At 41.4% G+C, this 12,917-nt stretch overlaps 1 protein-coding gene across 2 annotated transcripts in view; it reads left to right on the top strand.

Moving 5' to 3' along the window:
* The window catches only part of Golim4 (golgi integral membrane protein 4), a 76,588-nt gene extending 65,099 nt beyond the window's left edge, over positions 1-11,489 (top strand). For both annotated transcript variants that reach the window (XM_090338602.1, XM_090338601.1), the window contains 5 exons: positions 581-690; positions 2,840-3,007; positions 4,146-4,214; positions 9,282-9,362; positions 9,875-11,489. In XM_090338602.1, the coding sequence (XP_090194728.1) occupies positions 581-690; positions 2,840-3,007; positions 4,146-4,214; positions 9,282-9,362; positions 9,875-10,024 (578 nt within the window). In that variant the 3' untranslated portion in view covers positions 10,025-11,489. The remainder of the gene's footprint in view (positions 1-580; positions 691-2,839; positions 3,008-4,145; positions 4,215-9,281; positions 9,363-9,874) is intronic.
* Positions 11,490-12,917: the final 1,428 nt, after the last annotated feature.

Genomic DNA, 12,917 nt, shown 5'->3' with positions numbered 1-12,917 from the left:
ACCAGCTGGACTGTAATCCTTTTATTTTTGCCTCCTCTTGACGCTGAGATGACAAGTTCATAGGCAGCCTTATGAACTTCGGTTTCCATGGTGGCCTTGAACTAGGATCCCCTATATCTCTGCCCCTTGAGTAGCTAAGATTATAGTAGAAGCCACTGCACCCAGCTACAACATTACTTCTTTGAAATATCTGCTCTTTCCATGGGTATGAAGGAAAAGTTAGTTCTTTATTTCAGCAATGTCCAGTGTACTAGACTTTCTTTTGAAAAAGCTTTGATTCTTGTTCTTTTCTTGCCTTAACAAGAAAAAAAAAACATATCCCTCTTATTAGAAAAAAATTCTTTACAAGGTTAGACTAGCCTGACTTACCCTTACTACTTCACTGAATGCACAGGCTGCAAAATGAATCAAATTCTTTTCAGCAAGGTTGAAACCCAGTATTGTGTTGAATGAATAGAGATGGAAGAAAAATTAGGTTGTGTGGTCTCCAGAAAAGCCCACCGATGGCTTTTCTTTGAATTGAAAGGGACAAATCCTGTTTGACCCATTTGGAGCTAATTTTAATTGTTTACTTTGCCAGCCTTTGAACGAGATAACCAACGCCAAGATGAAGCTGAAGAAGACCCCAGGGAAGGACCTGAGCCTCAGGACCCTGAACGGCAGGAAGCTAATCCAGATTCTGAGGTGGATGTAAGTGTCTTTTCCCACTTCACCTGACAGTGAATCAGTCATGAGAAGAAAATGACATGCATACACAACACGGTATGTGACTCTCACTCTGACCTCAGATGTGTATTAGCTAACCAAAGCTGAGGAAGGTGGCTGCAAAATTACACATGAGCAATATTTTTCACTGCAAACAGTGGTATGCAAGTGAGATGAGATTGGATTAAAGGTACAGTCTATGGGGTGGGAATCAAAGGATTTTCCTTTTGATAACTTTCAGACGAACAACTTTCAAGCTAAAATGTAGACAAAACTGAGACTTCTTGATCTATGAGTTCACTCTGAAAGATGGAGAGGAAGGCCAGGTGACCAGAGGAGAGGAAATGAACCTTTCCTGAGCAAATGGGGCCATCTGCTACCGCTTCAGGTCTGTCTTGTGCCTCTGACCTCCCTAGCTATCCAGCAGCCAATTTAATAAATGCATGCAAGGTCCTATGGAGGCAGACATGAAGAGAGATGAGTTCACATAACAATATGGCATAAAAGATTTAGAAGATGAACAAATAGACACTTCATTGGCTGGTAATGTACTTTTGTCTCCCAAGAAAGGAAGGAGAGATCCCCCTCTCTCCCCTTTCACATGGATAGTCAAGGTCAAGACATGCCAGTGTTGAGTGAGCTGCTGCTTCTGCTGCTGCTGCTGCTGCTGCTGCTGCTGCTGCTGCTTCTGCTTCTTCTTCTTCCTCCTCCTCCTCCTCCTCCTCCTCTTCCTCCTCCTCCTCCTCCTCTTCCTCCTCCTCCTCCTCCTCTTCCTCCTCCTCCTCCTCCTCTTCCTCCTCCTCCTCCTCCTCCTCCTCCTCCTCCTCCTCCTCCTCCTCCTCCTCCTCTTCTTCTTCTTCTTCTTCTTCTTCTTCTTCTTCTTCTTCTTCTTCTTCTTCTTCTTCTTCTTCTTCTTCATGTGTAGATGATATTTGCAACTTCCTTTATCCTTTTACCATGTTTGAATGACAGCTCAACCCCCATGTGTGTAGCATTCCATCTATGCCATCCCCGGCTCTGTTTGTCCTGACACAGGAGATGGAGAGGAAGATCCTTGTTCTTTCTTGGTAATCAGCCAGTACATCTTCCTGCCCAGTGTCCAGAGCCACTTGATGGATGGACTTTGTCACTCAGCTTGCTCTGAGATGTACCTTTAGGAGAAGTATGGCAGGATCCTCCCTCGGAAATGTTTTCACATATGACAAGAGCTCACAAAAGCAGCTGAGGCAGTAAATGTCCTGTGAGAGTGAGAAACACCAGGCTGCAGGTGCTTAAGTGTGTATCAGATGGATAAAGGGGGTGGTAGATGGAGACACACTGCAGTCACTTAGTTTGGGAACTACTATAGGCTTTGATCATGATCTCTCCTGTCCTCTATCTTTTCTTTGGAACACCCTTGGAAGCACCGACCTTGTTATCATGCTGTCTTTTCCCTCTCTCCCTCCCTCCCTCCCTCCCTCCCTCCCTTTTTCTCCCTCCTTCCCTCTTTCCTTTCCTTTTCTGACCTTCCTTCTTCATTTTTTTTCCTTCCTTCTTTCCTTCCTTCCTCCTCCCTCTCTCCCCTTCCCCATGCAGCTTGAACTCAGGACCTGAGTGCTGTCCCCTTAGCTTTTCTTTTGTTTTCTTTTGGCTGGTCCTAGGTCTTGAAGTCAGAGCCTGAGTACTGTCCCTGCTAGAACTCTACCACTTGAGCCACAGCACCACTTCCAGCTGTTTATCTGTTCATGTGCTACCAAGGATTTGAACTCAGGACTTCATGCATGCTAGGCAAGGCCTCTACGACTAGGCCACATTCCCAGCTCTCTCCTAACTGTTTCACTCAAAGCTGACCCAGCCCTCATACCATCTTTCAACATCCATTCATTTTGGTTCCAGTTGCTTGTTAGTAGTCTTCAGGACTACATTGATATCATTGGCAGACAGGAAATACTACTGTAGCTCATTCTGATTCCTGAAACAGACAGAGAAAGCAGGGGTTTTATCTTTTGACAGGGAGATACCTGATACTTGGGTCTTGGCAAAGGTAGGTCTTCAGAATCCCACAATGTCATTTCCTGCCAGTGTGGTCTTTGAAATGAAATTAAATGTAATCCTCAGTCTTAAAGAGGTGGATGCTTCTTATTAAACCCGACAGAGGGCAGCAGTTGAGGATATCAACCCGGCAGAAGATCCCAATAACCAAGGTGAGGATGAATTTGAGGAAGCCGAACAAGCCAGAGAAGATAATTTGCCAGATGAAAATGAAGAACAGAAGCACAGTGAGAGAAGGCAAGAGAATACAGAGGTGGAGGAGCATCTGGTGGTAAGCAGATACCACTGATGTATTTAACCCAAGTGTTCTGGTAAATTCCTTTTATATATATATACATATATATGTATATATATATGTAATAGTAGAGATAGAAGGAGTTACAAATACCTAAGTATTGAGTACATTTTCTTTTGAACACTGACAATGTCCCTCCTCCCAAGTTGTATAGTACATTTCCAACATAATGTCTACTGAGTATCACTGTTGAATTTGTCATAGCTATTGAGCCTTTGTGATCCTCTCCTAACAATATTCTCCTTTGCTTTCACTGTGTGAATGTTTAGAGTCCTGTTTAATTTATATCCAGGTATAATTTTCTGTTTTTTACTATCCATTGGGTTTACTTGTAGATTTATAGGCACATTCTAGTTACAACAAATGAGGAAAAACATACAACCTATGTTTCTTTGGATCTGGATTACTTCACTTAATATAATTTTTTTCCAAGTCTTTCCATTTCCTTATGAATTGGTGCAATGTCATTCTTTCTGATGGAAATATAGAATTCTGTCATGTATGTATACCACATTTTCTTGATCCATTCTTCCACTGAGGGGCATCTGGGTTGATTGTGTATCCTACCTATAATAAACAGTGCTACAGGGAACATGGTTGTACTGGTGGCTTTAGTGTGGCTTGGTTTATGGTCACTTGGATAAATTTTCAGAAGTGAGATTGCTGGGTCGTAGGGAAGTTCAGTGTTCAATCTTTTGGGGCACCTCAATAATGCTTTCCAGGGAGGTTAAACAAGTTTCTCTTCTGATAAGCAGTGTAGTAGCATTCCCTTTTGGCCACCTCCCCTCCAGTGTCTAGTGTTGTTAATTTTCTTGTTAGTGGCCATTCTAACTGGGGTAAGTAAAAATCTCTATGTTGTTGTTTTGGTTTACATTTCCTTAATGGCCAAAGATGTTAGTTTATGGAAAAGGTTAGTTTTTGCCTACGTGGAAAGATTTGCTATGCTGTGGATTGGGGTACCTGAACCTGGATGCCTATGCTCTGTGTGAGAAATGCTTCCTTGTCATAATTTCTGGTGCATTTTTAAAGGTGGAGTGCTCATCTACTGTCCTAAATAACTGGATGAAAAGCATCCCAAACACAGTCACATGACCTTTCTCTTTCATTCCAACAGATGGCAGGAAATCCAGACCAGCAGGAAGATAATGTTGACGAACAGTACCAGGAAGAAGGAGAAGAGGAGGTAGGAAGCTTGAATGCAGAAAATGAATTCAAACTTGTGGTCATTCTGCCAACCTTGAAGAAACTCAGCTGGTAGACTCTGACATGCCTCCCAGAGAAGTGGTCAGAAAGACGTAAGCAGATGGGAGCAGGTAGCTTAAAGAGAAAACAGACCATGTCAGTGGAGACATTTGTTAGAAGGTAACAAGAATAGGGTAACAATATCCCTCTCTGGTTCTCACCAGAAAGTTCAAACCCAGAAGATATTGGACCTTCCAGGAGTTGGTTGGTGGATTTATATCCTTGATCTTTGTAACAGCATTCTCATGGACCAGGTGTGGTGGGTTGAACTTGTAATGCCAGCTATTTGGGAAGAAGAGATAAAAGGATCAACTTAGCTCCCCTCAAAGCAATAAGATCCTGTCTCAAAAACAATTCCAGTGCAGTGGGCATACCTGTAATACCAGTTAGGTTGGAGATAGAGGCATTAGGATCATGGTCTGAGACCAGCCAGAGGAAAACACAGAGGACTGAGAAACAACTCAAAAGCCAAAAGGTCTGGAGTATGTCTTATGTGATGGAATACCTGCTTAGCAATGACAAAGGAAACAGGTGTAGCTTAGTGGCAGAGCAGTACCCTGGCATGTTCAGGCTCTGAGTTCCCAGCGATACAAAGAAAAAGGAAAGAAGAAGAGAAAAAGGGGAGAGTGCTGCAGAAGCTCAGTTGAATAATATGCTAATATGCCTTCAGATGGCATTCCACAATAGTTTATTGTGATCTTTTTGCCAGTGCACAGTTGTGTCATGTTGTGGTTACTTGGGTTTCTCTGGAGACTGTGATCAGTCGGCTGGGGATTGTCTTTTGTATTGTAGCCTTGTTTGCTCTATCTGTGTGCACCCCTGGGGTTCTTGGGGAGTATGGTATGGATCTGGCCAACACCCCATGTTTAGCCTCTCTAGGAGTTCCACTTCTCAGCTATGTTTCTTTAAAAATAAAAAGTCCCATATAAGGCACTGGTGGCTCATGCCTGAAATCATAGATATTTGAGAGTCTGAGATCTGAGGATGGCAGTTCAAACCCAGCCCCATTAAACACCAAAAAAAGTCAGAAATAGAGCAATGGTAGAGCACCAGCCTTAAGATAAAAAGGTGAGAAACAGTTCCCAGGTCTTGAGTTCAATTCCCAGAACTAGCACGCATGCGCGCGTGTGCACACACACACACACACACACACACACACACACATACACACAGACACTCTCACTCACACACACACAGTCCCATAGTCCCTGAGGGGATGCAAGCAGATAGGTATGGACAGAAAAGGACTGGAAAGCCTCTTTCTGGCCTGGCATACTCAGCTCTCATCATGGCTGTCTCGTTCTTGGTGCTATTTTGGAGCTATTTGCACTTCTGTCTGGGAAGCAGAAGCGGGTGCTGCCAGTGTGTCCGAGGGAGCTCCGGGCCCTGGATCTTTGTGTCTTCTTTCTTCTCATCCTGCTGTCCAACTCCATCTAGACCTCGAGCCATCCTATCATGATACCAGGATGACGCCCTTAGAGACGGCAGTAGCCTGGAATGTTAAGACATCCGACAAGAAAAAACAGATACTCATCTGGGCTTCCCTTGTGACAGGATATCTAGACTAATTTTCCTTTGTGTCCCTATATCAGGTACTAAGGAATCTTTGATGGATGAAAGGAGAAAAGGTTCAACCTTGGCTTTGTTTTAAAAATTCAAGAGGGGCAACATGAAAGTTTAATCAGTGTTTACTGATTTCTTTTTACTTTTGTGTTACATTCAGTTAAGATGGGGGAGAGAAATCCTGAGATGGAATAGGGAAGGAAGATAAAAAGACAAAAAGGAGGCGAGGCAAGAGGGAAGGAGAGAGGGTGGAAAGCAGAGGATAGCTGCTCTGGCTCAGTGCAGCCTGAATTCAATACTACCTCCCACTTCCTGCTTTCCTACCCTGTCTACTCCTCCCTCTTCAAATCTGCTGACCTGACAGTGATTTCTTGCTGTAGCCAGCCCCAACTCCAGATCCGAATTCTCTTGTCCTTGCTAGCTCCCTACCCAGCAATCTTATAACTGTGTTTATGTCTCACTGTCTAACCAGCTCTTGCATAGAATAGTTTGTCAGCCCAACCTTCTGGGGGCAGCAGGGTGAGAGGGGGGGAGCCCAGAAAAACTTTTCATCTTCCACCAGTAACTTTTCTTCTTCTCCCCTGAATATCTACTGCTTATGCTATTGCTTTTTTCTGGTCTTTCCTAGGCTGATACGTTTTGACGTCTGAAAGACATACTATGGTATTTGTAAATGTGTGTGTGTGTAAGAGAGAGAGAGAGACAGACAGACAGACAGAGATAAAGAGAGAGCGCATTATGGCGACACTTGGAAAGCTATAAAATGGGGTGTAACTCCACCCACTTTGTCTCTTTGAACCACAAGTATCAAAAGAAAACTTTTTTTAAACTTATCTATTGTCTTTTTATATTAGCTATCATGAGCATCTTGTCATTATAGCCTTCCCATACTGCTTTTCTTTTAGATATTTTATCTACTTTTGAGCAAACCACACAGGCCATGAACAACCCCCACTAGAATGCTGCCCTAAGTGCAATGTAAATCATAAACAATATAAGCTGTTGACTAATATGTTATTCAGGTTGAAAAATCTGAACAATTTCTCCACCTGTCCCTCTCTCTTGCCCCTTCTCCTTCCTGTCATTCTATCCTTGGTCCCTTTGGGATCTCAGAATTTCTCTCCATCTTAACTCACTGAATCTGAACACCTGGGAGGCGCCACTGCAAGGATATGTGTTCACCTTCTGGGGCCAGTTAGGCAGACACGCCCACATCGCTTCATTGCGAGATTTTGATTGGCTGAAACCATCCTGTTAATCATAGCTCAGCAAGTGGAGGTGGCCATGTTGTAGTTAACACCACCAGCCACTGCCCTTGTGTGACCACTTTCATAACATCTTCCATGTGTAAAACAAGGACAGTACTAGTTACTATGTGCGCAGGTTAGCCATAGCCCATTTCATCCAGTGATCTGCCTTACATTGTTTTGGCCATTTAATAAACTCATCTCATCACATAGGCTCCATTTCTCAAAAATGCCTACAGTTTTTAGATTTCCGTGAAGAAAAGTGAGAAGGAAGAGTGTTGCAATATCTTTGGTGTCAACTTTGCAGGAGACTCTCAAAGGCTGCTACTGATGACGTGATTGGTGAGGCTACATCCAACATTTGGCTTTGGGATAATACTTTGAGCATATTTTAAAGATCAATTAGAAACACCATGTCATTTTGTTCTTTTTCTAAGACTGCTTTTAAGATGGCTTTGAATTACTTTAGCCCCAACTTTGAGGATATATTACTAATCTATCTGTGTGGTTGAAAAATTACCAAATATTCATATGTAGATTGACTCTAAATGAGCAAGTCATTTAAATCAGCGGTTGCCAACAAAGATGATAGTGGCAACTGGTAAACAAGACAAGTGCTTGATGACAGATTCCAGGGGTGGAGAAGAATTTTTGCAGCTGGGCCCTTCTCCTGGGAATCAGGTCCCCTTAACTCAGAATCTGTTATTACTCAAGGACATGGTCTCAACCTTGGCTAGACTAATCTCACCTTGAAGAGGTAATGAAAGGTACAAGTCCTTGGACTCTACCTTGGGACACATGTGTCGTAGAGTCTGGGAATCTGAGTTCTTCTTAAGCCCCTACTCCTCAGCCCCAGCCAATGGTGTGGTGTGCAGAAATAGGGTGCAAGATGACCTCTGGAAATTGCAAACCTCTCAAACCTGACATGCAGAAGGCTGCCTGTCAAGATTCTCCCATCAAAGACTTACACGGACCCACAACTCTCAAACCCCAACCACGCAGAGCACCCAAAGATCACTGCTGTTTATCCAATTCCCAAGTTAACTGAGGCCTAAGAAATTTGACCTCCCAAGAGATTAGGCTCTATGGTCAAGGTCATACATCTTTCTGTTTATTGTGAGTCATAATCAGAGATCACCTAGTTCATTAAAAAATTCTATTATTAAGTATACCAAATTTATGGCCATTAAGGGAGATTTCTTTAGAAATGAGGGTGTAAAATATGATCAAACTAGAAAGTTATTATTTTTGTGACTTTTCACTGGAATAATTAACCTTTCCTTGATTCAAGTGGCAGTGAGCTGTGGAAGATGTCTGCATTGAGCAGAGAACAGGGAGCTTTACCCTGGAGGACTCCACTCACCAGTCAGGCTCACTGAACAACCACAGCCAGAGAAACAGACACTGTGGGCCCCCGATGGAAGAACACCAAATATTACATCACCTCTGAAAATACCCTTGGCTTTTCAGTTGAACTGGAATTCTTTTAACTCCTATTTACAGAAAATGATGGAATTGATCCCAGAATGCCTAGCTCCCTACAGAGCAAGTTGCTAGCATGGGAGGAAAAAAAGGGGAAAGTGCAGGTGATTCATGGTGTTTGTTTAGACCAGGATTAGGACAAACTGGCATAAAACACATGTTCCTAAGACTTCCAAGTGTGGCCCGGAGATAATGTCTGAACACTTGTGATGGCTTTCAGACATGAGTCATTTTGTATTGGTGCAGTGGAGTACCAAGTGTGGTAGCACATACCTGTAATCCAGCTCTCACGAGGCAGAGGCAGGAGGAGCAAGATTTAAAGGCAACCGTAAGACCACATCGCCAAACAAATATACTAACAAGCAAATGACCATACTTCTTATATGGAGAGAAATATTGCCTCACAAAGGTTTTGGTTTTTTAAATTTTTTTTATTAACTTTATTTTTGTATTTAAAGTTCAATGGGGTCTTAGCATCTTGAGTGGTGTCACCTGTCTCCCTTGTGCAGCTCTCCCAATGCCAGTGTTTTCTCTAACGGGTTTATCAGCTGTGCCTTTATACTTAGTGGTCTAGCCAAACTGATGACGTCCATCCTCCTTTCACATGTCTTTTTAGTTCCATTCTGTTTGTGCTACACTGAATGAACTTACTGTGAATCCAAACATGTTGGTGTTTGAATGTCTGAGCATGACCCAGTGTCTGCGGTCTGTTTCAGGTTCAGGAAGATTTGACCGAAGAGAAGAAGCGGAAACTGGAGCACAATGCTGAGGAGACCTACGGTGAAAATGATGAAAACGTAGGCTGCATGTTTTCTTTGAGGGCTTGTGGGTGGGGAGGCAAACATGCTAGTCAGGAATTCAGTACACACCACACTGAGAAGGGATTAGAGGGCTTTCCCTGCTCCTTCAGGATGACCCTGAATTTAACCAACCCATCTAGAATCAGCAGAAGTGCCAACAACATTCAGAGTAGAAAGTTTATTGCTCTGTTATCTGTAGGAACATTTTTCTTAACTTAAACAGATAACTGCATCCTTTTTTAGAATTGTTTTATGTGGGTACTGAGGCTTGAACTCAGGTCCTAGGCTTAAGGCCAGCACTCTATTACTTGAGCCATGTACATATGGCTTTTTGCTAGTTTATTAGAGATAAGAGACTCATGTAATTTTCTGCCCTGGCTGATTTCGAATCTTGATCGTCAGTTCTCAGCCTCCTGAGTAGCTATGACAAAGGGTGAGCCACAGAAGGAATTATTCATCACTAACTACATATTCCAGCTCTTCATTTTTCTTTTTTATATAACTGTAAGGTTGATGAGAAACATAATGAAAGGGAAGAACAAGAAGTTCGAGCAGACAACCGCCTCAGAGGTGGAGAGGAGCACTATGAGGAAGAGGAAGAGGAGGAAGAAGATGGGGCCGCAGCTGCTGAGAAATCCCACCGCAGAGCTGAAATGTAGCAGAGCCCAGTTTCCAGACAAGGCTCAGCCAGTACATGTTTTCTCAAGCTGCTCTAAAAATCAATCTGCCTACTGAACTCTAGGATATTTAATTGCAAGGATAATTAAGGATTTAGACTTTTGTAACTTTTGTACTCATACATTTTTATGAATATATTTTGATAACTTAGATTAGGATGCCTTTTATACTCAAACCAAACATGAACAAGAAGCGCCAGAAAGCAAGTTTTGGACTCTGTATCTCATGTATCTTGGATTTAGCTTTCTTTCGCTAGTTAGTTGCCTTTGATAACATAAAGGATTTTAAAAGCAGGAGTAATTACAGCATCACATTCATACTAAGAATGGCTAACTCACTAACTGGTGCTCTTCCAATCTCCCAATGTTCTGTTCTGATAGGATTTTCACTGTCCCAAGAGTCTCTTGAATAAGACCTTGCCACTGGGAAGCCATTTTGGATTCAGGATAGAGATTGTTTTTTCAGATATCTTGTGTCAGTAAGAAACACGTTCAGGTTACTTTAAGAAAAAAAAAATGCCATTGTTCTTCTTGAGAGAAATCAAATTTAGAAGTGGGTTGATACCTTTATCCACAACCTAATCTGGCATTGCACTGTTTTCAAAATGTATGACACATCAGTATATTCAACTTTCTGAAGGACTGAAGACATGCTTAAAAACTGATTTCCTGTGTGAATGGGATTTTCTGTGAGCACCCCACCCCAGTACATTTGTCATTTTCAGAAATCACTTGTCCACATCTGGTTCCCCACACTAATGGATGTTTCTCCTTTCATCCCTCTGTCTCTGAATATAATACTGTTGATCATAATTATGAAAATGAAGTCATAACTAAACTGCACAATTTAATGATTATTTTACACAGCTACATAGCAAACTATGTAAATGATGATATGACAAGCCTTTTTGGCTTTTCTGTTGTGTGCCCTTTGCTTATGTATGTGGCATTTTTAATGACTATGTCTTAAAAACAAGAAAACCAATATAGCCAAAAATTTCCTCTGAAAGAGACATATTTAGATTGCAAGCATAAATATTTTTAAATATATAGAACTAGGTTATATAATGCATAAATGTATGGTTTTTAAATAGTATTTTCAAAATAATAAAAAAAATTCATTTTCTACCATTATTGTATGACTGTAATTTTATTTTTTAATAACCACACTCATGTATGGTTTTGATTAACCCAGTTGAGCTATTATGTATGTATGCCTAGAAATGGTATGTTCAAATGTATTTTGGATTTCTAATAATCATAAATCAAATCTTACTTTTATGTATAAAAACCCCTGTATAATGTAAGATGTATAATATTGTACATAATACTCAGAATACAATTATTTTGGTAAATTAGTTTGTATTTTTAATGTCTCAGTTGTAGTATTTAATTTTTTGGAGCATATTGAAACTTGGATAATAGTCAATAAAGCTATAATGAAAAACCCAAATAGTAACTCTCATAAATTTCACAATCTGTTATTAGTTTCTGATATAAACATTACATAGTCCTCTGTGTCAAGGTACTTGATGAAACTAGAGTCCAATAGTAGAGAACAAATTTACTTCATAAAAAGAAGCAAAAGGCCAGAGGAGAGATGAGAGCTGTGGTGCTTTCTCTTCTTCTGATATCTCACCATATCTGTTGCCAGCAAAGTCTAGTCATAGGTTGGCTAATGATTTGACCTTTTGATTTGACCTAGATGGAAATAAATTTCTGCCATTTGATACCTGAAGATTCATGAGTAACACCCAGATAATGCTTAATCCTTTTAAATCACCACAGGCAGTGTGGTGAGTTGACATCACCTTTCTCAGGAACATTGCTCACCTGTAGTGAGCTTGCCTCTCCCTTGTCTAGGTTCTCACCTTGGGTCCCTGATGGTGGCAGCTCCTCTAGCAAGGGTCTCCTCCTCCAGGCCACACTTAGGTCTGAGATGCTACTTCATCCTGTAACATCCATAAAAGTCATTGTACACCGCAAGGTATGGAAGCAGCCTGCAGACTTGTTGTCTATACCCTCCTTGGTGCTCAGGGCTGGGCACTGTCCCTGAGTTTCTTTTGCTCATGGCTAACACTCCATCACTTGAACCACAGAGCCACTTCTAGCTTTCTTTTTTTTTTTATGTGACACTGAGGAATCCAACTCAGGGCTTCATATATGCTAGATAAATACCCTCTATTACTAAGCCACATTCCCATTTTTTAAACTTCTCCTCTTGGATCTGCCTTTGAGACCCAGAGAATCAGTAGTAAAACGTTAGGCATCATTGTAGTGAAGTCATGAATTCTTGCCTAACCCCATTCATTATTCTACTCCAAAGATTGGCAAACTTTTTTCTACAGTGGCCATTCAGTATATTGTGCAGTATTTCAAGACCTGGGGGGCTCTTTTGAACTTACTCAGTCTTGGGCTGTAGAAAAAGCTGCCAGATTATAGCACCTAAAGAAAAGAACACAGCTACATTGTAATAACAGATTTCCATAACAAAGAGCAGGCTACAGTGTGGCCATAGACTGTAGTCACTTGATGCCTACAGTCCAAAGCTTGTAATTGAGAATAAATATTTCCATAGAAAATACAAGAGTATGAGGTCATCAGGTATTCAGGCAAGCTTTCTATTCCTTTGTTACAATTCCTTTCATTTTTAGCTGGCAAGCACTGGACTTCACCTTACCTGTTGTATCCGTACACCACTTTTAAATAATTGGAAATGAGATATTTTTGTCCTTTACCATCTTGGCTGACCTTGTGCTCTCTATTCCCTGTAGGCTACTAATGGAGCTTGAAATTAAATGTCATTTCTGCTTAGCTGTTAACACATTTCTGTTTATCTATTAACACATACCCAGCATTTCCAGAAAGAATATGT

This window comes from Megascapheus bottae, chromosome 1, assembly GCF_031878675.1.
Source record: "Megascapheus bottae isolate mThoBot1 chromosome 1, mThoBot2.hap1, whole genome shotgun sequence".
Lineage (NCBI taxonomy): Eukaryota > Metazoa > Chordata > Mammalia > Rodentia > Geomyidae > Megascapheus > Megascapheus bottae.
Note: the sequence above shows the minus strand (reverse complement) of the source record. Positions and strands in the feature narration are given on the sequence as shown.